This window comes from Acomys minous (assembly GCF_964271855.1).
Source record: "Acomys minous genome assembly, chromosome: 20".
NCBI lineage: Eukaryota > Metazoa > Chordata > Mammalia > Rodentia > Muridae > Acomys > Acomys minous.
In genome coordinates, this window is record NC_140502.1 from 2416692 (window position 1) to 2444074 (window position 27383).

General features: G+C 49.8%; 1 protein-coding gene across 8 annotated transcripts in view; it reads left to right on the forward strand.

Annotated features, from left to right (window-relative positions):
- Positions 1-7144, forward strand: part of ZNF536 (zinc finger protein 536) — a 478014-nt gene extending 470870 nt beyond the window's left edge. For all 8 annotated transcript variants that reach the window (XM_084770782.1, XM_084770786.1, XM_084770781.1 and 5 more), the window contains one exon: positions 4162-7144. In XM_084770782.1, coding sequence (XP_084626908.1) covers positions 4162-4406 — 245 coding nt within the window. In that variant the 3' untranslated portion in view covers positions 4407-7144. The remainder of the gene's footprint in view (positions 1-4161) is intronic.
- Positions 7145-27383: the final 20239 nt, after the last annotated feature.

Consider the following 27383-nt stretch of genomic DNA (forward strand, 5'->3'; position numbering starts at 1 on the left):
TTGGGGCAGATGAGAAGAGATGAGACTCAGGGATGACTGCTCACCCACCCAGAAGCTGACCAAGGAGAGCATCCTCGGTGACCAGGACCAAATCCCTTAGGATTCTGGGATCCTAAAGATGCCGTTAACTCTCAGCATTGCCACACCGGGAACGGGGCTCACAGTGTATGAGCCCCATGGGGAACACACTCAAATGAAACCCAAACTACAGCAACATCCTGACGTAGTGCTCAGTTTAGACCCAACATCCTGCATGATGAAGAAGAAGAAGAAGAAGAAGAAGAAGAAGAAGAAGAAGAAGAAGAAGAAGAAGAAGAAGAAGAAGAAGAAGAAGAACCATTTGCATCCCATGGACAAACGGAAATCTATTTACAGAAGTATCTGCCTCACACGGATGTAAAGGGGGGTGCGTCTGAGGATGGGAAGCTAATCCATGGCCAGAGGGAGGTATTGAGTGAGAACAAGAGGTCAACAGCCGGTGGGCATGACCGAAGTATACGATATGTGTATGTGAAATTCTCATCGTGAAATCAATTAGTGTGCGCAATTACTACATGCTAATAATAAGAAGAGACGCCAGTCTCACGTCTCCCACTCAGGGCCTTCTCTGTTTCCCTGGGAAGGTGGCCAAGCCCCGAGGGTAGAACCAGGCGGCAGGAACGCCGGCGGATGTCCCGCTGGCGCTTTCCTGCGTCCCTTCCTAGGCAGCATATTGGGAGGGGCGGAAAAGGCAAAAGCCGTTCTCTCTGTGTTCCCTCCCAGCGTGTAAGGGTTTGCAGAAAGGATCTTGCAGATGGCAAAGCTGACCACCTGAAGCCTTGTGTTGCTACGTTCATAGAAACAAAAAGCAGCCAATAATCTGGGCTGCAGCAGGTTCCCTCAAACCCAGGCCGGATGAAACAAGAAGTCGCCGAGTGCTTTGGGGCCACTGGAGTTGCAGAGAGAGGCTGTGGCTCTGGTCCGGGGAACCTGGGGCCTCCATCAGGGGATCCACTTCATGGTGAAATTGTGAAATGGATTTTATCCCTTGCATGAGAGGTGGGCTCAGGCAGGGTGTGGGCACTGGATAGGATGTTCTGAAAGGCCTGGAAAGCCCGATCCGTGAGGGTCCCAATTAGTCATTTGGGATTGGTAGCCAGCAAGGCTGTGGGGCAAAAACATGCTCATGTGATACTTTCCAAGTAATGTTTATTCTGGTGGCTTAGGCTGGAAGGTAGCAGAACATGGGCACTCTGAGGACTCCCAGGCTCCCAGGCCAGACATGGGCTATTGTATACCTCAAGTGGCTCTGCAAGATAAAGAAAGAGAGAGTCCTCAGGCAGGAGGAGTTAGCCCCTGGAGGCCCCTGGCAGCGAGGGAAGAGGAGAGCACACTGCCAAAGAAACCGAGAGCCGAGCCTGGCCCCGGAGGCACACATCTGTGACAGGAGACCGAGGCAGGGGGACGGCCAGTTCAAGGCTAGCCTGAACCACACAGGGAAAACTGGATTAGAAAGCCAGCTAGCCAAACAGGCAAGAGGATCGAGATGGTATCATTGGGCAGATGAGCTGGCGCAGGCCTGGAAGCCCAGCACTGGGAGCCACACAGAGGAGAAAAGGGGGTTCGAGGCCAGACCATGTGACACAGAATCCCTGTCTGAAAAAGAAAGTGAAAGGAAGAAGAGAGAGAGAGAGAGAGAGAGAGAGAGAGGGAGGGAGGGAGGGAGGGAGGGGGAGAGGGAGAGGGAGAGGGAGACTGGGGAAGGGGAAGAGAGACAGACAGAGAGAGAAAGACAGAGACAAAGAGAAAGACAGAGACAGAGACAGACAGACAGACATGTGGGGGGAGGGTAGAGACAGAGAGAGAGACAGAGACAAAGACAGAGACAGAGAGACACAGAGACAGAGACAGAGACAGAGACAGAGACAGAGACAGAGACAGAGACAGAGACAGAGGCAACAGGGACAGGCAGGCAGACAGACAACATGAAAAAGTGAGCAAATGAGAGAAGGGCTCTGCACAGCCATGCAGGACAATTTTCTGTGACTGTTGCAGGAAGACACCTGAACTATGTTATATAGCTATTTGAGAGATTAAATGATTGGTTCCCTTACTTACTGGGTCACTTTTCTAAGCAAACAAGGCCGGGCCCTGGGCTCCTCTCTGAAGTGGGGTTGCATAGTAGCTTTTGAGCTTTAGGGAACAGACCTCCCCTCCCTCACATCCTGAAGCCAGAGGAACTGCGCTTGCTCAACTGTCGTATCTCAGAGCAGCCACTGAGTTCTCAAGATGGCAGAAGGTGCTGCGCACAGGGCTGAGAGATCAAACATGCAGGACTGGAAAGGCTTCCTTAAGGATTTGGGAATTTGTCTGATGTTCTATCTACATAGGAACTCTTCTAGAAAATTCTCATTTGGGGGGGCATCACTCTTCAGGTCTCAATTATTATTTTAAAAAATACTTATTTGTGTGTGAGAGGGGTCTGTGTGTGTGTGTGTGTGTGTGTGTGTGTGTGTGTGTGTGTCTGTCTGTCTGTCTGTCTGTCTGTCTGTCTGTCTATCTGTCTGTCTGTCTCAGTGCCCTAAGAGGCAGAAGAAGGTGTTGGATTCTCTGGAAGCTCAGTCCCCTGGGAGAGCAGCCAGTGCTCTTAAACCCCTGAGCCGTCTCCCCAGAGCCCTGAAACCTCACTTGTCCGATGCTCAGGCCAACCTTAACTAGCTCTGTGTGGTCCCTGCTGTCTGCCCGGACACTCCCAGCGTGGAAAGCCACACAGCTCAATCATTGCTTACAGCTTTGCTTAGAGCAGTGTTATTGGATAGCCATCTCCCGACCCCTCCAAACACACTCTCTCCTCGCGCTTGGTCGGCCATTAAAAACAGAGTTCAAGCTGCACAAGAGTGTGCCGTCACCCTCAGACTTGAATATGGATCCCCACTGCAGGAAACTTAACGGGTTTGGGTGTGTCTACAACCACCCAAGAATAGTTAACTGGTCAAATCTACTTATGGTCTGGTTTTTTTTTTTTTTTTTTTTTTTGCACACATTGGTAAATTAAGAATTGCTTTACTGGCTGGAGAGATGGCTCAGTGATTAAGAGCACTATGTGCTCTTCCAGAGGTCCTGAGTTCAAGTCCCAGCAACCACATGGTGGCTCACAACCATCTATCTGTACCTCTTCTGGTGTGTGTGAAGACAGATCCCTCACACACATAAAAAAATAAATAAATATTTTTTAAAAATTAAAAAAAAAGCCGGGCATGGTGGCGCACACCTTTAATCCCAGCACTCGGGAGGCAGAGGCAGGCGGATAGCTGTGAGTTCGAGGCCAGCCTGTTCTACAAAGCGAGTCCAGGACAGCCAAGGCTACATAGAGAAACCCTGTCTCAAAAAACCAAAAAAAAAAAAAAAAAAAAAAAAGAATTGCTTTACTTAAAAACAACAACAACGACAACGTGGTCGTGGGGCGGAGTGAGGGAGACCTTACATGAGATTGTTTCATGCCACCTGGCATCAGAATTCAGTATATGTAAGTAAAGTCTTGAATTCTGTCCATAAAGGGCAGGGGTAAGGGCCGCCGATGGCTCAGCAGGTAAGGGTGCCTGTGGCCAAGTCTGAGAGTCAGGTCCCAAAACTCCCCGTGCTGAAGGGAGACAAGAGACTCTCAAAGTGGTTTCGTAACATCTACGTGTGTGTGCTCTGTGGCATGTGTGCACATGTCTAAGGGCACACGAGTGCGTACGCGCATATATACACACAACAAGTACGCGTGAAAATGGGATCGTTTGCTTCGTTTCTCGTTCTGCAAACGTTTAGTTTTATAGAAATGTTTCTAGGTGTTGAGTGGTTTCTGTCCCCTCTTCTGGAAAAGTCTAGATTAACAATTCTGCTCAGAACGGGGGCTGAGGGGCGGGGGCTGGGGGCGGGGTAGGTGTGTTTAAAATGGGCTGCATTCTTTCAGTTTCTCCTTTGACTTTTGCTAAGCGGCTGTGATGCCACTGATGGGGGAGGGGAGGGGGAGTGGGCTGTGGGGGGTGGGGGTGGGAGATTGTGGGGAGGGGGAGGGGGAGGGGAATGGGGAAGGGGAGGGGGAGGAGGTGATGGTGCTATTGGTCTTCAGAGCTCAGGGTGGGGTGGTGACTGAGGTGTCACACAGTCTTGACTGGGCGCTTCCTTTTTGCACAGGTCACCGGCCTTTCCAGTGTCACTACTGCCCCTACAGTGCCTCGCAGAAGGGGAACTTGAAGACCCACGTGCTCTGCGTCCATCGAATGCCTTTTGACAACAGCCAGTATCCCGACCGCAGGTTCAAACGCTCCAGGGTCGACTCGGAGGCTTCTGGGAATTTTGAGGAGGCTGCAGCTGTCAAGGCGGGGAGCTTTGCGGAGCTGGCGGATGAGAGAGGCCAGGGCCAGGAGGAGGGCAACTGAGCGCCCACCACACAGCAATACTCTACAGTTTTAAATCGTGCATCTGGTGCCACCAGTTTGCTAACTGCATTCCATGGGGGGCAGAAATCCTGTACAACCCCTCACTAGTGTATAGAACATTTAAAAGAATTTTAAAAGATATCTATATATATATATATTAAAAAGAAAATCCCCCCAGCCCTTGAACATGGCTGCTACACTGTTACCCCAGTAACAAGAACTTCCAAGCAACGCAGGTGGGAGAAAGTGATTTCAGAAATGCCCCTGTGTCCTTCGAGCTCTGCTGGCAGGAGGCCGTTCTAACCCAAAAGTCGTTTCTGTCCAAAACCCGAAACAAACAAACAAACAAACAAACAAACAAAACAAAGCAATCAACAAACCAACAAAGACACCGTTCGAGGGATTTAGCGTTGCCTCGAAGGGTCTGTGTTTTCCTTCTTGAAAAACACCTCTATAATCTGACACCAGCTGCTGTCATCCTCCTGTCGTCCTAATGAGACAGGTTGGGAGGCAGCCGAGGTGCCAGTCAGGCTGGGGCGGTCACTGCAGGGAAAATCAATTCACGTGGTGTCACTCTGCACTTTGGGAGAAATCCTAGCCAGCCCCGCACGCAGCAGCCAGAGCGCCAGGCCTGACCCGGTGCTGATGCTGCGGAGGATGGTAATCTAAGTGTGCTTAAAAGAAAGTCCACAGCCTGATGACTCAGGGGTCAGGAAGTGTCTGCAGACAAAAGCCCTTTGCAGGTTTGATGAGACATTCTTTTTTTTTTCTCTTTTCCTTCTCTTTCCTTTCTTTTTCTTTTTCTTTCTTCTTCTTCTTTTTTTTTTTTAGATCAAATTGCTGTATGAAAAGAAATGCATTTTATTTTATTATTTTCCTTCCTGGTTTGTTATTTTGAGGAAAAGATTTGATACTAAAACCAAATTGTAGGAAACGTTCTAGAAGTGGGAAGCCAGAATAACTCCACTCTCCATAGAAAGTTCTGGGGGCCCACAGCAATTCCTCTGCTAATGGGGAGGCTACTTTAGATTATGGTTTAAAGACGTTTTTACTTGAATGAAGTCTACCCTGGCCCTTGTTACCAGATTTCTCTTTTCATGTGTTACTCTGTAAGTGTTGTAGGCATGAAACAAGATTTTTTTTTCCCTCCAGTGAGCTCTTTGAAAATAACTTGTATTAAAACACGAATCTAAAAGCCCGGCTGGCTGTCACTGATGAGGAAAACAGTTTGAGTTCGAATGTTCATTTTTATGAAACAAATGTGTTCTCTATTTTTGTAGATTATAGACTGTCTACTGATTGAACACTCAAAATGTATCAAGCTCTGCACCACACCAAGGGAGACTTTGAGGGTTGACAAGGAAACACAACTCATAAAAAAACAAAAACAAAAACAAAGAAAAGTCATAGGACAAATCCTCTCGAATCTGCTAGAATGCTGTGGAAGTTCCCACCTTCAACACACTTCCTGCGAGTGACGTGAAATTGGTGCTGTTGCTTGTGACGGGGGCAGGTGTAGTGAAGTATCAACTTCGAAAACGAAATCATTTAGACTTGGAGGGGGGCGGGTAAAGTCAATATTTCCTTGCAGTCTGGGAGCACACAGTAAAACCCCAGGGCCTTAAAAACTTCAACTCTGCCTATAGCAGTTTACAAAAATACTAAGCTGCAATCAATGTAAATAAAATTCTTAGCAGTATCCTGAGACTGAATTTCAGGCTAATAAGAAATCCGGTTTGCATATGCTGTCCAAGGGGTGTCATCCGACCTGGGTCTTCCCGGGAATGAGGCCGCTGTGCAGTGTGGACCCATCTGGCATAAAGCAAGCTGCTTTCTTGATATTATTTTTCCTTTTATTTTCTTTCCTTTTCTTTTTTTTTCTTCTTTCTTTTCTCGTTTTCTCATCCCCCCCCCCCCCACTAGAATAGTTCTCACTGCCTTACTTAACTCGAGTTGATGGACTGTGGCCATCTCTGTGGTCCAAAGGAGCCTGGAGATGTTGGTGGTGGATAACTGACCTGTAGTGAGCATTTAGGGTTTTAACTGCACTGTTGTGTTTGGTGACTGTGCCATTGGCTTGCTTTCTGTGTGTTTGCCCCACCTGTGGTATCTTAGCAAAGAGAACTTAAAAAAAAAAATAGAAAAGAAATGAAAAAAATAATAAAAAGGAAAAAAAAGTGGGAAAAAAAAAAGAGAGCAGGAGAGAGAGAGACCCACATTCCGTGTCTAGCACTTTGGCGCTGGTTCAGTATTGTTTGTGTCCTCCGAGCATCCTCAGATGCTACAGGCAATAATTCTGTTTGTGACGCTGGGAACGCCCTCCCCTTCTTTGTGGCGTGCGTGTGTGTTGGTTCCATTTTGTCCAGTCCTTCCTACTAGCCGCCCTCCTTTCCCCTCTGACACAGGCTTTCTTTCCAGAACATTTTGTGACTTGTAATACAAGCCCGTGACAGCCTCTGCGATGCAGTGTCAGCGTCGGTGTCACCAGGCTCTCACACCTACACACGTCAGTCCTTCCCTTGTGACTTCTGTAGTCTGTGACGCTGTCCCTAGCCCCGTCTATATTCTATCTTGGAGGAACTCTGAGACCATAGAATAGAGGAATTTGTCGCTTTGCCTGTCACAAGTAGAACACTTTGTATTTAAAGTTTATTCTTGGTCATTATTTATTATTATAATACATCAGTCGACAGAACTTTATTCTGGTATAGAAAGTATTAAAAGTTGTTTTTTTTTCAGCAATGACTGTTTTCTTTCTGCTGTTAGGAATAAAATGTCTTTGAAGCAGTCCAGTTTTATCCAGTGTTTTATGCAATAAAGTCTCTACCTTGGCCCAACAAAAAGCCAAAACAACAAAAAAAAAGTACATCTTCTCCAAGGCCCACAAAGAACAAAACCTACTTTTCCGAGCTTGCAAGTCTTTAGCAAAACTCGACCAGATTCCACTTATTTGAAAAAAAGGCTTGTCATGTTCTGCAAATGGATACCCTATAGCGTTGGGGTTTCACTGAGCCCCTACACACACAGGCACACATGCGCACATGTGCACACACACAGGCACACACACATGTGCACACACACACATGTGCACACACACAACCACGCACGCACATACGTGTGTGCGTGTATGTGTGCGTGTGCATGTGCATCGTGTGCATGCAGTACCCACAGGGCGAGAATCCCCAGGAACTGAAGTTACAAATGGCCGTGAGATGCCGTGGGTGCTGGGAGTTGAATCACAAGTCCTTTGCAGAAGAAGCCAGTGCTCTTAACCGTGGAGCCAGCTCTCCAGTCCCTTGTTTGTTAGTTTTGTTTCAGACAGGGTCTCTGGCCTCCAATGTTTGATAGTGCACATGCAGTGTGTGTGTGTGTGTATGTGTGTGTGTGTGTGTGTGTGTCCGTCCAAGTGCATGTATGAACGTTGCTGCTTTAGAGAACTGAAGCTACACACAGGACTCTCAATAAGGTAAAACCTATTAAAAAAAAAAACTACCCAGGCTTCTTATAAAGTGGTAATTATGTAAGGCACCTAAGGTACTGGGATCTAATATTCCTCTTCACTAGTAAAATGCCTTTAAAACAAACAAAAATAAAAAAACAAACAAACAAAATTGTATGGAGCTGGAAAGATGGCCCATCACTCAAGAGCACTGGCTGCTCTTCTAGAGGACCAGGGTTCAATTCCCAACACCCAACGTGGCGGCTCACAACCGTCTGCAACTCCAGTTCCAGGGGATCTGACGCCCTCTTCTGGCCTCCACAGGAACTGCACACCGGTTATGTGCGTAGATACATATATGCAGGCAAAGACTCGTACACATAAAGTGACAGAATAAAACCAACCTGATGCTTTAAAAATTATGGTAGGTAATGAAGTATTTTATCACTGGGTGTGGTGGCACGTGCTTTTAACACCAGCGCTTGGGAGGTAGAGGCAAATAGATCTCTGTGAGTTCGAGGCCAGCCTGGTATCCAAAGCCTGGACTGCCAAGGCTACACAGAGAAACCCTGACTTGGAAAAACAAAACAAAACAAACAAACAAAAGAAGCATTTTACCTCCAAACTCTCAGAGGAGACTCTGACTTCTTCTTGCTCTTGAGCACTGGAACAGGATCACCCACAGCTAACTGCTGCACTGGGTCTCCAGGGGGATCGAGCCCTGGTGTGTGCCTACCACATGAGCGAGCGGCAGAGTTTCGCTCTGTTGCCTTGTGCTATGGCAGTTTGGTCTCAAATGCAGGCTTTGTCCGGTGCATGCTGCAGCTCTGTCCATTGGAGGGCGCTCTGAACCACCTCCTCCGCATACCCACCTGCCAGCCCTCACTGGAATTCCCTCTGGGATGCGAGGCTCTGGGATGAAACTGTCTGCCCTAGCCTGTCGTTGTGTCCCTGGAGACTCCCTGGGTGAGTTAGGGGGTTATAGTAAGGGGGTCGAGGCAGTTCCCCTTAGTCGGAAAGGGCTGGGGAAAGTTGGATGAGGAGTGTAACTTTTGCTCCAAGCACATGCATGCACAGCAGGCCTGAAACCCACGGGCAAGGCATTGCCCTAGTGAGGTAACATCACAGGAGTGGGGTTCTCCATCCCTCTGCTGGGGCCATTACCCCCAGCCATCGCACGTCCTCTCCATGAACATCTTTGTTTGTTTGTTTGTTTGTTTGTTTTTTAGAGACAGGGCCTCTGTGTGTTAGCCTTGCCTGTCCTAGACTCACTTTGTAGACCAGGCTGGCCTCGAACTCACAGCGATCCGTCTGTCTGCCTCTGCCTCCCGAGTGCTGGGATGAAAGGTGTGCGCCACCACACCCGGCCTTCCGTGAACACCTTAATTGCTTTTTTTTTTTTAAATTGCCATGAAGAGCAACCATGACCAAGGCAACTTTTATAATTAAGCTTTTATTGGAGCTTACAGTTTCAGAGGCTTAAAGTCTTGGCCCTTCGTGTCAGGGAGCTTGGCAGCAGGCAGGCATGCGTGGTGACAGAGCACGAGCTGAGGGTTCACCACCCGCCCCGTAAGCACAAGGCGGAGCAGGAGCCAACCTGGAATGGCGTGGGTTCGAAGCCTCAAAGCCTGCGCCCCATGACACACTTCCTCCATTAGGGCCACACCTCCGAATCCTTCCCAAAGAGGCCTAGCACCTGGGAACTAAGTATCAAAGGATACAAGCCTGTGGGGACCCTCATCATTCAAACCAGCACAGTGAAGGATTGTGCCCTTCTCAGTCCCCGAGAGGGAACAGACACCAGGATCTCGTGTCTTTCCCCTACGGCTTCAAAAATCTGTTGGAAAAAAAAAAATCTGAGTAATCACGGGGCTGGAGCGATAGCCCGGTGTTTCAAAGCATGGGCTGTTCTAGTACAGAGCCCTGGGCTCAATTCCTAACACACACATGGTGGCTCACAACTGTCTGTAACTCCAGCTTGTGGCATCTGTTGCTCTGTTTTGGCTTCGGGAGGCACCGCCATGCTGCAGACAAAACGTAAATAAAAAATCTATGTAATGAGTGAGCAAAGAAAAAAAAAATTCTACCTGTACGGAAAGGAATAGTGTTACACCGTTACAATGAAGGAAGCCCCTAGTGACACCTCAGCACAGGGGGTAATTGTTGGCTTTGTTTCTGAACAGTTAAACTTTATTATAAAACGCAACTAGTTTATATAAGAGGGGGAAAAGGTTAAAGGGAAAAAAGAGTGAACTTTCCAGTAGCCATTCCATGGGACGGGTCCCTAGGTGTCTCTCGCCTGTGCGCTGGTCCAGCCTGTTCGCTGATCTTCTTCCCAATTAACGTGTGTTCAAGCCCGGTCTCAACCTGCTGCTGCTCTCTCCTCTCCGCCTGCCTGTCTCACGTGTGTCTCCTTCTTCCATTGAGGGTCGATTAGAAACACAATAGTCCAGGTGGAGTCCCCAGGTCTGCTTCCTGATCTCCAGGCCCAGGATGGCTCCACCCTGTCTATCTCATGGTTAATCTCAGGGAGTATCCGTGGTGTGTCCAAGGGCAAAGCCCGCCAAGACTGCTTTCACCTGTGACAAAGCTTACAATCCTTCCCACAGGGAGTCTTGACAGCTTGCCAGAAGCCTGCTCCGTAAGTCCGCATGTGGAGTTTCCTCTGTGTGTACTATCCTATGGTGGCAAGTCCAGGGACAGAAATTAGACCAAGAAGTTGCCAGGGGCTTTGAGAAGGGGAGACCAGACCACTAATGACCAGGTTTCTACTTGAGGTGATAAAAAAATGTTCTAAAATTAGGTAGCAATGCCCCGTTTGTTTAGCGACTGTACTAAGCCCACCCACGTCAACATTTCCAAAAAGTGAATTATTTGGTATGTGAGTCAGGCCTCAGTAACGGTGCTAGAAAAAGTAAACATAAAACTAGAAGCAGGCCGCCAGGCATCGTAGCGCTCGCCTTTAATCCCAGCACTCAGGAGGCAAAGGCTGAGGCAGGCGGATCTCTGTGAGTTCGAGGCCAGCCTGGTCTACAAAGCGAGGCCAGGACAGCCAGGACTACACAGAGAAACCCTGTCTCAAAACAAAACAAAACAAAACAAAACAAAACAAAACAAGCAAACACACAAACAAGCAGATAAAGATTTTGAGAAGCACTGACAGATTTTTCCACCCAACTATGCTTGAGTTCAGACAGTTACATAGTTAACTCAGATGTAGCTAGTTAAGTGTAAAGAGGAGATGGGTAGGAAACAAGTTGAAGATAAATACAACTGTGTTTTACATACTCACTGCCTGAGTCGGAATAACTAAAAGATGTATTTTATTATTTAAAAAAAATTTTTTTTAAATTTATATATGTGGGCATGCCCATGTGCGCATGCAGTGCCCACACAGGCCAGAAGGGGGCATTAGATCCCCTGGGAGCTGGAATTGTACGTGCTTGTGAGCTGCAGGGTTTGGGTTCTGGGAGTCGAACACTGGTCCCCTGGAAAGAGCGCTCAACCGCTGAGCCGCCGTCTCCCCAGTCTGGCACTGAGTAATTGAACTGGGTCCACTGGTCATACCTGCGAAGGGGGGAGAAGGAACACACTCAGGTGTGGGAGTTACACGCACAGTTCCCAAAAGCACCTTGAAGTCGGGAGGGCGACTCCCCCCAGCCCCCAGTTCCATGAGATAGGCTTGCGGGTGAACATCCTACCTGGGCAGAGCTGACCATCGGCCTCAGCCCAGGGCCGTGCAAAGGTTTCCTGGGTGAACTTGAACACACGGGGACTTGAACGCATGCCTGCAGCTTGCATTTGCGGGTTCCTCTGTCCTTGGACGATGCTCTCAAGGGAGGCTGACGGGAAGAGGGCACAACGGAGAAAGTCTAGGACCGAGGTCAGGCAGGCCTTTACTTGCCTGTTCGGCTAGAACGTCAGGACATGGGCCTGTGACGTAGAAATACACCAGCAAGCCATCCGATAGATCACCGTCCAAGAAGAAGAAAGATTGGAGTCATATAATCCCGCAAATAGATGCTAACTCCCTGAAAGATGAGATCCGTGATGGAGAGGTGCTGTCCTGGGGACTGGGAGGCTCCTGAAGAGCGTGAGGATGCGGAGGGCCGACCCCCGTGTATGCTAGGCCCGGGGAGCACCAGGCACAGAGCCCGGCCAGGTGTGGGAAAGCCTTTTGAGGCGAGCCTTGACCTCCCTTTCTAGGATCATTGTGTGTGTGTGTGTGTGTGTGTGTGTGTGTGTGTGTGTTTTCCAAATCCACTATTCCAAATGCCAGGTGCAGTCCCTCCCGAGCTGTGAATGCCCTGTGTGAGGTACCAGGGGAGGTGCTGCCAGGTCTGGAGGCGGCTCTCTGGAGTCACCACGGCGGGAATCCTAGGGTGGTACATTCCGCAGGCAGCTACAGCTCAGCTAAGAGCCGGTGTAGGGCAATCTGCCTGACAGAATCTCAGAGCACATCTTACCGTGTGTGTTGGCTCCTCTGTCCCCTGGGAATGAGAGACGAAGTCTCTGGTGCCCAATCTAGACATTCCTCTATCAAAACTTCAAGTTCCTAATTGCACGCGTGCTGGCGTTTCCTACAGGCACCATTTGCGTGCCTGGCGCCCACGAGGACCAAGAGGAAGGGATTCGGATCTCATGACATTGGAGCCGCAGCCAGTCGTGAGCTGCCTGCACGGGTGCTTGGGGATCCAACCCTGGAGGAGCAGCTGGTGCTCGTAACTGCTGATCCAGCCGCCTAGGCCCCTAGATAGAGTCTTCTGCAGAGAGACATGCCAGAGACAGCCGCCATCACGCTGTGCCGAAGGAGACTACAGAGATGAGACTCAGTGTTTCGAAATGCAGTGCCCGATACAGCGGTCTCAGACAAACCCAAGAGGCTGGTCGTTCAGGGCCTCAGTAAACTGCCTCCAAGGACATGGCTGTCTAAGCCTAACAGGACACCATCAGTGACCAAGAATACAACTTGAAGTCCCGTCTCGTGTGCCACCAAAGTCAGGGGACTCCAAGAAACACTGGGTGGACCCTTCCCTCCCATGTCACTTCTGCCACAGCCTTACAGGGGGACAGTGGACGAGCTCCAGGACATTGGGTGTGTCTCCTTGAGAGGCCGGTCCAGACTCTGTCTCAGTCCTATGACGAGGTGGGCAGCATCTGCAGTGTGAATGCCTCTCACTTGCAGGTGGAAGAGGCTGAGCCGATGAGGATCAAAGTCACGGGGCCTTTTTTTTTTTTTTTTGGCAGGAGGAAACTTTTTCCAGAAGCCGATCATCCCTCCATCTCTGGCAGCCTGAGACCTGTACGCCTCCCTCCTCCGTTTAACATCTGCATGGCAACAGTATATTACACAAACCTCACCTGGTGGGTTGTAAGCATTAAGCGCGAGGAAATTACTATTAAATATTGTGATCTCCGTTTCAAGATGGGCTGAGGCACATTCCACCAGATGAGAGCTGTGCTGCCATGGGGAAGGGGAAAAAAAATATGCCTCTTGTAATTCGATATTAAAAAATGTTGCCCAGATGAGCATTCCGTGTAGGGGTTTGGGTAACGGGTTTTAATCTTTTCACCTGTTGGTGTTGAGAGGAAAGGGACATGTCGGAGGTGGGAGGGGGCGGAGACAGCAGGGAGAAGGAAGCTTATGTGAGCAGGGAACTCACAAGCAAAGGGGAGGGGGAAAATTTAAATGATCCCAGACCGAACTGTTTTTGCTGTTAATACAGAAATACAGTGTAAGACACATTTAATGGGCTCTATTTTTTATTATACTATGCTGAATAATTAAGTTTGAGGCTAAGTGTCACATGGATTTATCTTTTAATTAAAAAAGCATGGTTCACGCATATTTGAGTGGTAGTCCAAATAAACGCAATATAGAAATTTATGTTTGTTTATCTAGGTGTTAATTACCTAGAGATTGTTCTGGATTACTTCTTTTTATAAAGTGTCATAGGCTCGTGTCAGAACGAATAAAGCTTGCCCACGGAAGCTTATCAATTTGCTAACTACAGTGTGGCCTGACTTGGGGGGAGGGGTGGGGGTGGGTAAAAACTTTGGGGACTGTTAATGTATTCGCACAACTCCCCCCCCCCCCCCCGTATTTAACCCACACCAAATAAAACAGTCATTTTAGGAAATATTCCTGGGACATAAAGGCACAAATATATCTTTGTTGTTTTACAGCCTCTTGTCCACAGCTATTTATAAAACATGTGATTATTTATGCACGGGGTTATGTGAAGTTCGCCTGGTGAGGTGGTAAACCCCGGCTACATCAATCCTCTTACCTGGTACCCCCAAGAGATGAAGGGAGGGGTTCCCAGTAGAAAAGGGGGCCTGGGCTAGGAAGTTGGCTGTTGGTCATGTGTCTGAAATGTCATCTCTGCTTTCTCGAAAAAGCCAGGAAGCCTGCGAGAAAATGGGCTGGCAAAGCTGAGGGTCAGAGGTCACATTAAAAAAAAAACAATAATAATCAAGAGGGAAAGAGTTGAGAAAGTTGAGAAAGGGAAAAACCCAAACGGCCGTGCCCGCGCGTGGCCCATGACACCTTAAGACGGGTCTTTGGCCTTTTCTTTGTTTACAAAATGGTTTTGAGGCGTCTGATTCCGGTCAGTGGCCTGGAAGAAACAAGTTGTGTACGGAAGGATTGTATCTAAGAAATGAGCATTGGTAGCTCAGGGCCCGCCTGTGTCTCTGACTCCTGCCTTGTCTGACTTCTTTGCTCTGTGCATTGGTCCTCTGTTATTTAGCTACTAGATAACAGAAAAAAACACACACACACAAAAGTAGCTTCTAGGGCTGCAGGGACACCAGGGGGCATTTCCCGGGTGTGACAGGAGGGCTCTCCTAGACATGGTTTCACACTCAAGCCCAGCTGAAGGGAGCCTTGACGCCCCTCCAACAGCCAGCCCAACGTGACAGTTCGCTGCTAGGCAGGTTTGCTTTCAGTTTTTTATTTCCTTCATCTTGCAGCCCAGGATGGGATAATGGGGCAGGTCCCCGTCAATTATGGAAGCCCGGTAGTTGGCAGCATGCTAGCAAGGTGGCCCAGGGTGGATACTTTGTGAGGCACGGTGTCAGGCCAGGGGCCAGGGTGTCCTGGGGGACACAGACCTACTGCAGATTGACCTGTTTAACCAGCCTGGTGACCCAGAGGGCTCAGATGGAAAAGAGTGCTGGCCACCAGGGTTGGGAGGTGGAGCTTCGTACCATTCAGGCCTGAGGAGGACACAATCTTTGGGTGAGGAAAAAGACACAATGATGGCGCCCTGTGGTGACCCCTGCAGCCCACTCCATCTACACAATAAGTTACTGATGCTCAACTCCTGCCTTCAAGTCCCGGCTGTTTCCTCCCTGTGGTAGCCCCTCCCTGGGCGCCATTTTTTTTTTTTTTAAATTAGGAGTCAAGTCCCTGCAGTGATAGGGCAGCCGGCTGGAGCAGTCTGTGGCTTTGTGCGAGGGACACAGCCAAGGACAAGAGAGGCCCTGGCTTCTCACAGTAGAATCCAGCAGCACAAGTGATTCTTGCATTGAGCAAGGAACCAAAAGGGAGAGAGAGTCCTGGGGGAGTAACCCAAGAGATGGGAAGTCAGATTGGTTAGACAGACTAATGTCTTGGTCTGGGAGCAGGCTAGGAGGGGCCTGCGGAACCTTCTGGGTGGCTACTGTTCTGAAAAAGAAGAGCCACAAAGATCACGTGCAACCAAATTAGGCTATGTTTGTTGGTTTTGGGTTGAAAGTGATATTCATGGTAAGAAAAAAATTCAACCATCTCCAACTGTGGTGTTGGGACTTTTGGAAGAGTACCAATGCTTTGGGGCTGGCCAGGTATCCTCAGCACCCCCACAGAGAGCCCCAGACTCCTGGAGTAGCCCCTCCCCAACCTATGCCCGGTTCCTGCTGTGCTCCAGCTTGCGTGCTGGACCAGAGGGCTGCCCTGCCTTGCGTGTTTCATCTCCCTGGGTTCACGCACCGCCCGTGCATCTGGTTCATCTCACGTACACCTAGGATATAAAAACTTCCTCTGCAGTCTAGTGTGTATGCCATGCCTTTGATTTTGGGGGCCCTACTTGATCTGGGTTTTGACGGTCTATCTAATGTCACCTTCCAGGCCCACTCAGGACTACTCATCTACAGCCAAAATGGATTCTGTACTCTGGACCTTCCAAACCAGCTCCCATCCACTCCAGGGCCTTTGCAGCTCTGACTTCTCCTTGTCTTTCTCATGCTTGGTGTCCCGTGCCCTCTGTTACCAAGGGACACCTGTGTTGTGACTCCACACAACATACAATTCCTGGAAATTTTTTCTTTCCTCGCCACGCCCCCCCACCCGCGCCCCCATGCCTCTGGTCTACTTTTCTCGCTGGAATGTAAATTACTAGAGATGGGGGGTGGTGCTCTGTCTTTTAAAGCCCTGGTAGAAACCCTGCCTAGAACAACACAGGGCCTGGCTTTACGCACGTCGAACAAATACAAATTCCCAGCCAATTCTCTTTGGTAGTCATCAACGGAATAGTGTGGACGTTGTGGTAGTTCTGAAACTCCCGTGAGCGTCAGAGCACTTTGCTTAACACAGACATAGCTCTGTGTCCTATGCCCAGCACTGTGGAAGGTAACCAGGCGCCGGAGAGACTGCTCAGGGTTAGGAGCTCACCACGTCCTTGCAGAGGACCCAGATTCAGTCCCTAAGCCTACAGTTTGGGCAGCTCATTACTACCTGCGACTCCAGCTTGAACGTCTTCTTCTGGCCTCTGTATGCAGCCACGTGTAATTGTGCAGACACGGACACACACATCCAAATAATAAGAATAATCTAAGTCTTCAAAGAAAGTACACTTGTGTACTCACATATATTCAGCACACACAGAGGAGGAAGAGAAGAGAGAGAGGAGGAGGAGGTGAAAGAAGATGAAGAAGATGAAGAAGAAGGAGGAAGAGAAGGAGGAAGAAGAGGAAGAGGAAAAAGGAGTAGGAGGAGAAGGAGGAAGAGGAGGAGGAGAAGGAGAAGAGGAAGAAGAAGAAGAAGAAGAAGAAGAAGAAGAAGAAGAAGAAGAAGAAGAAGAAGAAGAAGAAAAGAGGAGGAGGAGGAGGAAGAGGAAATAAACCTATCAGACAACCTCCAGAACAGAAGCTCCCTCACCCTACAATAAACAAAGAATATTGACTTAGTTCAACCACTAAGACAAGCAGTGTTTGAAGTCCTTGGGTGTGGTCCTTTATTCCCAGTGTTTGGGTGTAGGTGGGAAAGGCTGCTTCCTGACAGGCTGGTCCAACAGCCCCAAGCTAGGGTTGTCTGGGACCAGCTTGCTGCACGAAGCTAAGATCAGAGCTCCGGTCTGCTAAGCTGGGGCCCTCTCCAGGGCTCAGCAGTAAGGGCTTCTCCTCAATCCCAGAGTGACTCCTCGGGCACACAGCCTTGCTAGAGGTGACAGCAGCCTCGTGGCAAACCATTTGTCTTTTGTTGTTTCGCTTTTCAGTTCTAGGGTCGAACCAAGGCCTCGGGTATGCTAGAAAGTGTTCTGTTACCTCACAACCTCCCCAGCCCTTGCATTTTTGAATCCGGGTCTCAGTAAGTAGTACTAACTGGCTTCGAGCTCACTCTGCCTCTTAGGGGACCCCAAACTTGTATGCTTCCCTGTCTCAATCTCCCAAGTACCCTCTGCTTACAGGTGCACCCCACCATGCCTGTGTGTGGATGGGAAGGCTGTTTTCACAACCATTAATGTAAAAGACTATGTGGCTCCTACTTGTGCTAAGGTGTGGGCATCAGAGACAGAACCAGGAGTCTGGTCGTGTCACCAGGAGTCATCCCAACCCCCCTCTTTCAGCCTGCTGACCCCAGCCACACTCATGCCTGTTGACCCTGGGGTCAATACCTCCGTCAATACCTCCCCTTAATGCCTTTCCATTTCTCAGTTTGCTGACTGGAGTGATTTTCGGTGAGGTCACACATAAATACTTCAAGAAAAAAAAAATAATAATTCACGACGAAGAAGAACACCCTGGAGTGGATGATGGCGTGATGAATTAAACACTTGATATGATGGGGCATAAATTATTTTAATGCATGTAATAGATCCGACCAGGGAGACTTGGGGCCCTCTAGGTCAGCCTTCTTCACCCCTGGGACCCTGAGGGGCTGGTGGGAGCAGGTGGCTGGGAGCCTGCTCTGCTGGGGTGTGAATCATCACCTCTCCAGAGACCCATTCCCCGGCACTCAGGTCCTTCTCAGCCGAGCAAGGCCTGGGGACGCAGCCACAGTGGTCCAGGAGGAGCCAGGTGACAGATGAACAGTGGGAGAGCATGCGTTAGGGATGATGACGGCCTGACCCATACCCCGCCAGCCCAGCCATTGTCTTGAGTTTCTTCAGGGGCGGTGAGGAATGTCGCTGTGGGGCCCAGGAATTAAAATCTTTTGCCTCCTTTGAAAACGCCGTGAGCAAGATGAATGTCTCTGTTTAGGCCATGAGGAAGCAAAGGTTCTTGCATGCAGGAGGAGTGTTGTGGGTCCGACACATATGTTCAGGAGAAGGGTGAGGTGAGAAATTAGGAAACGCGTACTTTGAGTTCACCCAGACACAGACATGGCTCTGCTTGCTCTGTCTACGAGGCATGTTCTCCATGTGTGGGATGGGCCAGCGTCTGGAGACTTCTGTGTGGCCTTGGAATTTACCGAGTTAAGCCTGTGGCCCAAAAGTACAGGACTTAGTTATTGCTTGCACACTGCGCTACCAACCCGTACAGTTAGGAGAGGCGTGGCGGAGGCGCCTGGGCTCATCAGCGGGATGCAAGCATTTCTTCACTTGACTGAAAGGGGGGAGCGGTCTTGAATAAGACCTAGAATTTAAAGACATGGCTCTGTGACCCCATGATCCTCACGCCTTAGTCCCATGCATGCTGGGACCACAGCTGTGTGGCACCACACGTAGATTTTCCAGAAGTTTCCATTGTCATGTAGATTAGGAGGGAACCGACAGATAGTTTGAGCTCTGGGCAGGCTGACGCTAAGGGAACCCCCCTCCCCCCATGCCTTAACGTCTAGCTGTCGCGTCCACACTGTCATTTATGAAGTTCCTGGAAAGGAAGCCTTCGAAGCGCTAGCAGGTGCAGCAGGTGCTTCCATGGCAGACGCTGTCAGAGCAGGGGTGGGGGAAGGGATAGAGGAAGAGAAGGGGAAGGGGTGGGGGGAGGGGGAGGGGAGGGGTGGGGGCAGGGGTGTTCTTCACTGAGCTTGACAGTAAGATGCTCCTGACCAACGCCAACAACACAAGGATCCCACGCTACAAAGAATACTCTCAATAACCCACCCTGTTCCTCTCCACTCACCCTGAACACACACACACACACACACACACACACACACACACATACACACACACACACACACACACACACACACATGCACACACACACACACACACACATACACACACATACATACACACACACATACATATACACACACATACACATGCACACACACATACATACACATGCGTACACATATATACACACATACACATACATACATATACACACACATACACATGCGTACACATATATACACACATACACATATACACACATACACACACATACACACATACATACACATACACACATACATATGCATACACACATACACACATATACGCAGACATACAAACGCACACATACACATATATACACATACACACATACATAAATACACATATAACACATAGACACACATCGGCCACTCATGCAGGAACACACTCGGGACTGTCCCCTCACCTCGCAGAACCTCACTTGTGCCTCTTTCTCGGGGGTCATTTCCCAGATGAGCTGTCTGTCCCCCACCCCCACCCCCCCACCTCCGTCCTAGTGACACCAGGGTCTGCTGCTTGAGGAATTCCAAATTAAGGCAGAGAAGCAAACCAAATTGATCGTCCGCATGCGTGCTGCGTGCGTGCTTGCGTGCGTGCTTGCGTGCGTGCTTGCGTGCGTGCTTGCGTGCGTGCTTGCGTGCGTGCTTGCGTGCGTGCTTGCGTGAGTGCAGTCATGGAGGGAAGAGAGGAGGGCACAGGCAAATCACACACATTCCACAGTTGTTTCCGAGGATTGTCAGACAGGCAAATGCCACGCCGCCCCACCCCCTCGACCCCACCTCCTGGAACACAGCCTCTCGTGGGAGCCTTGCGTCTCAGTGGCCGCTGGGGTCTAGAGGCAGTGTGGAAGGCCTCCTTATTTGGCGGGGAGGGTGCAGTCGGAGTCCGTGACCCACTCTAGAGCGTGCCTTCGTATGCCAGGCTCCACACACAGCTCTGAAGTCGGAGCCTAAGAAAATATCCCTGCTTTATGAAGATGGAGGTTACAGCAGACAGAAAAACTACTGTCCAGGTTCTAGCGAGACAATGGTAATCAGAATCTGTGCTCTGAGCCAAATTCTATGAAGCTAGCACAAAGCCTGGATGGCGGGGACGGGTGCGAGGGTGCGGAGAAGTCGGCTCGGATGAACAGAGGATGTCGCGCACCCTTCCCAGATGGCTCTTTCCCACCTACCCCCCCCCCCACCCGCCCATTTTGATCCGAGGACAGGAGCGAATCAAACACCTGAAGGCAGAAACAGAAGGCTCCGGTGGAAGATTGGCCAGAGAGAGCCAGACGCTTCTGAGCACTTAACAACAAGCTGCCTTCCCCCAGAACTGGCTGCAAGCATGGCTAAGAATAGACCCAGGCCGGGATGGCTAAGTCTTTCTCCCATGGGCGTTTCCAGGGAGCAGTTCTACGTTGAGCAATTACCGCCCCCGCTCTGCCTGGCTGGCTAGGTGTGAGGGGCTGGCTGGGCCTGCCTGCGCTAAAGTCAGAGATGCTGTCACAAAGTACAGTGACCTGGGTGGTTTCTAAGCCGAAAAGTTTATTTCTCAGAGAAAGACAAGGCCAGGGCTCACTTCCTGATGCAGATGGCTGGTGTTTCCTGTCTGCGCCTGCTAAAGGACTTGAGTTCTAGAAAGAGGAAGGATAGCAGGTTACCAAGAAGAGACTTGATACCCTATGAGCATATACGGGGAGAGGAGGTCCCCCTCAGCCACAGACCTAGGGGATGGGAGTAGGGGGAAAGCGGGAGGAATGGGAGGATACAAGGGATGGGCTAACAATTGAGATGTAATATGAATAAATTAATAAAATAGTAAAAAAAATTTCAAAAAAACTACATAAACATTCAAAAAATAAAATAAATAAAAGAAAACACTGTGTGTTTCTGCAAAAAAAAAAAAGAAAGAAAGAAAAGAAAAGAAAAAAGAAAGAAAGAAAGCTTTCTATTAAAAAAATCAGCAATGTGGCAGCTTTCTGCAGCTGGGACAAAAATACCCAATAAAATCAACTTCAAAGAGGAAAAGTCTTTGGGGTTCATGTCCATGGTCTCTTGGCTTTGTTGTCTATGGGCTGATGGTAAGGCAGACCCACCATGGCCAAGTACCATGGCAGAGTAACACAGCTCAGGTGGGCATGGCGACCAGAAAACCAGGTAAGCAGGCTAAGGAGAAGCCATTCCCTTCAAGGTCATGACCCCAAAGACCTATCCCCTCCACGTAAGTCCACTTCCTAAAGTTTCCAAATATCCCAAGAAGTTACACATCAATCCATAGAGGAATCTGTTCCCGATTCCTCCTCACTAAAGGCCTAGATGCCAGCTAGCGGGGGTTGGAGTGAGGTGATTAGCTCCCGAAGGGGGCTAATCTTCTGATAGCTTCGTACACGAGGGAATTATTGAGAAGCGGGCTCTGGTTGGAAGATGCAGTTTACGTAGAGACCCCACCTCTTCTGTCCTTTAATGTTTCCTGGTTGCCAGGCAGCAGGACAGTTTGCTCTAGCATGCTGCTCTTCACCACACCCAAGAAACAAAGGAGTCAAGAGAGCATCTGCTAAGCCCTTAGAAACCAGGAGCCCTAAAGAGTCTACCCTCCTCTCCTGTTTCGTTTGTTTGTTTTGGGGGGGGGGGCGGGGCATTGGTCAAGTCACAGGAAAGGAGGGCTGGCTACCATGATGGCTCTTCCTCTCGTCCACTCGATGTGCCTGAGAAACACTAGGAATTTAGTTAAGCACGTGTCTGGGTGTGTCCGGTAAGATGCTTCTAGAACAGTCTAACCAGGTAAGGAAGATACAGAGTGTGGGTGTGGCACCTTCCCACAGTCGGGGAGACCAGATGGTGTAAAAGGAGGAAAAAGAGAAAGTGAGTCAACCGAGGCCTTGTGTCTTTCTGCTTCCTGCCCGCCATGGTGTGAGCTGCTCTGCTCTGCCGCAGCGTGACAGACTGACTGATGCCTCTGAAACTGCGATGCAACGGTTTGCTTTTTCAGGTATGTTGCTATGGCAATGAAAGACTAACCCACTGCCCTTCTACTCTCATGAGGCATCAGAGTAGGTACGGAATGAAGGACACTGGCATCCTCCATTCCATCTTTAGTTCAACTTTACTTTTTTTGTTTTGTTTTTGTTTTTGTTTTGTTTTGTTTTTGTTTTTGTTTTTGTTTTTGGAGGGGGGACAGGATTTCTCTGTATAACTCTGGCTGTCCTAGAACTCACTCTGTAGACCAGGCTGGCCTCGAACTCACAGATACCCGCCTGCCTCCGCCTCCCGAGTGCTGGGATTAAAGGCGTGCGCTACTGCTGCCCTGCTATCTATATGAAGAGCCTTTGCCATGTTAGATGTGTACTTATTCATCGCAGAAGCTCAGTATTGTGAAAGACCTAGAGAGATACTTCAGGACCTCGGACCCCATCTCAGAGATCTAGAATGGTGCTCGGGACTCGACTGTGGTTTTGCCTGGCTTGGGGCTCAGGCTCTGCCTAAGGGGTGAAGGCAAAGGCACCCTTGTCTCTCCAACCCCTCAGGGCCATCTGGATGGTGAAATTCAGGAACTGTTACCTCAGGCAGAGTGGACATGTTAGTGCCAATGTGTGTGACACTCACTTGTGCCTCCTGGGCAGGCCCGGTCTTGCCAACACCTCTGACGAGCAGCTTCTGACTGGGTTGTTTTTCTTTTCCCTTCGTCTTTCAGGAATCCAATTTTACAAGCTGTTGGTCTTAAGTATGGACGGTTGCGTTTTATTAATTCGGAAAAAAATATTATTTTTAATGACCCCTGGAGTCAGTTCTTTGCCCATTGTGGCTGCTGCTGCGTCCAAAAGCCCTTTGTTTGTGTTCTTTCATGTCGTCAGGAGTACGAAGAGGTTGCTGTGGGTAGCGTGTGGGTAGCGTGCTATGGCAATGCTCACCGTGGTCCTTTTGTTGGGTTGACATCATGAGCTGGAAGGTGACATTCATGCCTCTGGAGAGTCGTCACTGGGCAGTATATGGCACTTTCAGTGAGTACACCTGGAGCCAGCCTCCTTAGCAGAGTTCATGCGAAGGCCCACAGTCCAGATGGAAACCCAGGCCCTCACGCCAAATGTTTCCTCCCTCCCTTTCACAAACAAGGCCACTGTCTGAAGTCTATGGAGTTTGTGGTCCAGGGATGGGTTTCAATGCTCGAGGCAGGACAGCTGAGGCCCTCAGCAGGTATGCCTTGGATCTCCTGCTCCTAGCCTTGCTCACTACATCCAATCAAGTGTCTTTTCCTGGAAGTTCCCATTGGCTCCAGTGTGGGCCGATGGCCTGTTCTCCAGGCACTCCTGGCACTGACTCAGCACGTGATGACAGCCGCAGGACACGCTTGTCTCCTTGGGCAGGAGGGCTCCAGGACAAGGCTCTTGAGTCTCTCCTGTGCTTGCTCAGACTACCCACAGAATCAGAGCCCTACCATGGGGCTGACTGACGGACCCCTGAAGTAGATCACTGACCCGCGTGTTTTTGTGTAGGGATCAGAAGGGCAGGAGGACAGGAAGCCACAAGCTGCACAGTGGAGAATTTTCTTAGACACACCTTGCCCGGCATCACAGGCACCCACCCTGTAGCACAGGGCGTTGACTGGGCCACCAGTGTCTAGAACTTTTCCCCCAACTGACAGAAACATCATTTACCCAAAAGGCTTCCGTTAATAGACTCTCCGCATCTCCAACCAGCCTTGTGTGAGACTAACAGAACATATTATGTTTATGCCTATGAACTTTTGTTTTAAGACAGCATCTCACTGTGTGGCCCGGGCTGGCCTTGAACTTGTGATCCTTCTGCCTCAGCTTCCTAAGCGCTGGGATTATAGACATGTTCTGCACTGCCCACCAGCGACAGCCACCAGCGCCCATCATCCCGGTTAATTTCATGTACTCCTTTCAAGGCTGGCTGGCTTGGGACTGCGCCGTAATTCAAACGCCCCCTTCCAAAGATGGCGCCACTAAACAGGTCGCATAATTGAAAACAGAAATCACAGTGCCTGGATGCTAAGTGGCCCTTTTCTTTCTCTGCGCAGTGGTCTCTGAATGACTACTCCTTCTTTTTCCCCTCTCTTCCTCCACGAGTATGTCTCTAAGCCTCTGCGGATCGTCACAAACATGGCGATTCTTTTGTCTCTCTGACCCCCGTTTGGATAGGCGTGACCTTGGCCAGGAGAGTTACTCTCTTCCCTTCCCTGGCCGTTGTGTGTGTGTGTGTTGTGGGGAGCAATGCACGGGTGTGGCACATCAAAGGGTCACGGACCAGGACTGGCAATCCCCTGTGCACGCGCCACGTGCTTGCTGAGAAGGATGGTGATACCGTGTGTGTGTATGTGGGGGGGGGGCGCATGTGCCTCTGTGCGTGTGTGTGTGTGTGTGTGTGTGTGTGTGCCTGTCTGTGTGTGTGAGCATGTGTGTGAGTGTGTGTGTGTGCGCGCGCGTGAGTGCATGTTCATGTGCATGCATGTGTGCATGCATGTGTGCGTGCATGTGTGTGCGCATATGTGTGAGTGTGTGTGCATGTGTGTGTGTGTATGTGCCTGTGCATGTGTGCACGTGTGTGTGAGTGCACGTGTGTGTATGTGTGTGTATGTGCCTATGTGTGTGTGTGTGCATGTGCGTGCGTGTGTGTGCCTGTCTGTGCGTGTGAGCATGTATGTGAGTGTGTGTGTGTGTGTGTATGTGCTTATGCATGTGTGTGCATGTGCGTGCGTGTGTGTGCATGTCTGTGCTTGTGAGCATGTGTGTGTGTGTGTGTGTGTGTATGTGCGTGTGTGTGTGTGTGTATGTGCCTATGCATGTGTGTGCATGTGCGTGTGTGTGTGTGCATGTCTGTGCTTGTGAGCATGTGTGTGTGTGTGTGTGTGTGCCGGGAGCAGTGATAACGGATGGACTCGGCCTTTCAGCGCACTGCAGTATTCCTCCCAAGTAGATCATTATTCCGTATGGAATAAATAGTGTTATCGGGCTGATATGCTTAAGGCTAATGAGCCCGTGTCTACCATCTGAGAAGCCAGATAACAAGACATGTTTTTCTCCATTGGCTTCTATTGATGTATTAATTAATGAAATCCAAGATTCCCCTTTGAGCTGGGGAGAAGTGTTTAAATCACTCTCAAGCTGTACACAGGGCAGTGCCCTCTCCTCCTGCCAGATGCTCTGTGCGTGGGGCTGGGGTCAGCAGCCCCGCCCTCCTGCTGCTGGCCCGCCCCCTGCAGACCGTCCCCTAGGGGTGTTTCTGTCCCGTCTTTGGGCCACACTATTGCTGGCCGACTCCTCCATCACTCGTGGCGCCCCATGGAGGACGCGCTTGTGGGTCCAGGTCTGGCTGTGACCGAATCACAACCTCTGTGCCTCCCGGTGTGACGGGCCCCCGTCAGGTTCTCTCCTTGGACAGACTGAGATGTGCAAGGATTTAGGGCTTATTCGGGTGATCTGGTTTGTTTAATGTGATCAGTGGGACCCCATCACTTATTCCACAGCTTGGTCAGCCTCCTGCAGTTCTCTGGGCCTCAGTCCTCCTCTCTTTGAAAGGGAGATAATGTTAATTTGCCATCTAAAGTGGGTTTGTGGCAGCCAAAGGAAGGAGTGTGTGAAATTGTTCCCAGGAACCCAGGAACCCAGGAACCCAGATCAACAGCGAGTGGGGGTGGGGGGGTGGGGGGCTAGTTACAGTTCACAGCAGGAATACATCCATTTATTACGCAACGGGCAAGATAATGTCGGCGCAAAGACACTCCTTATAAAAAGGCAGTTACAGTTTCCATACCCGTCTAGGAATTTTTCGGTTTGTTTGTTTACTAGCAATAAGATATCATTAAAAGAGCCGCTCCAAGATTTAAATATAGTCTGTGATACTCAATATGTTTTTCTATACAAGAAGAGAGGGGCCTCAGGGCGGTGGTGGTGCAGCATGCTTTTAAATCCCAGCACTCGGGAGGCAGAGTCATGAGAATATCTGAGTTTGAGGCCAGCCTGGTCCACAGAACAAGTTCCAGAACAGGCAGGGCTGGCTACACAGTAAAACCCTGTCTCAAAATACCCTGGTGGCCCACACCTGTAATCCCAGCACTCGGGAGGCAGAGGCAGGGGGATCTCTGTGAGTTCGAGGCCAGCCTGGTCTACAAAGCGAGTCCAGGATAGCCAAGGCTACACAGAGAAACCGTTTCTCAAAAAAACAACCAAACAAACAAACAAACAAAACAAAACACCCCACCCCTACCCCCACCCCAAAACAACAAAATATGGAGAGGGCAATATAAGAGACAAAGACTGGTGGTCATAGTGACTTATTCTTCTTCAGCATCCTGGATGGAACCACTTATTTGTTTCTTGGCCCTTCAAGGCACCGCCCCCCCCCACCCCCGTGCTCCCTGGGGTCTATGAGAAACTGCGTGTGCTAACCATGTATAGATAGGTAGCGTGCTCCATAGGCCTCTTACATTACCATGTGTCCCAGCATCCCAAAGAGAACAATAGGCTCCCCCCCCCCCTGAGACTCTGTACAAAACCAGGTACCCCACATCCCACATGCAGCCACGTACCTTATATCATGTCACCAGGACTCTATCCTCCCCTCCCGTCCCGCCCCCCCCCCATCTGAAATCACAGTTAAGTGGGATTTTCTCTGTGGTTTCAACATATCAGCCTTTTGAAGAACGGTACTGTTATCTTCCACCCCAAAGAAGCAAGGCCTCCTCAGACCGTTCTGCTCTCCGGACCACTCAAGCTGAGCTCCGCAGCCTGGCAGAGGAGGGCCTCCAAGAAGCTTGCTAGGGTACTGGTCCACAGTGGGGAGTGCTTGCCTCAGTCGCTGGCCTTGCCTAGCCAACCTCTCTAGCGTCACTAGACAAAGGCGCACGGTGTGATCCTGCATCTGATGTCTGACGTCCTGAATCACACACACACGTCAACCGCTCACCACAATGACCCTGAGATAGCCACACCCTACTCGTACCCAAACACCCACCCGATGGTTTGCGAGGCCGACTAGACTCTATTTAGAATCAATAACCACTTAGAATTAAAATCCGAGCTGAACTATAAACCATAAAAGGCCCCTGATTATTTCATTAGTAATTTGCTAATTGGCATTAGATATTTAATTACACATCCCAAATATTTGATGACTCATTTCAGTTCCGCACAGGAGAGCTGTTGGTGGGGACTGCAAGTCTTTTCAG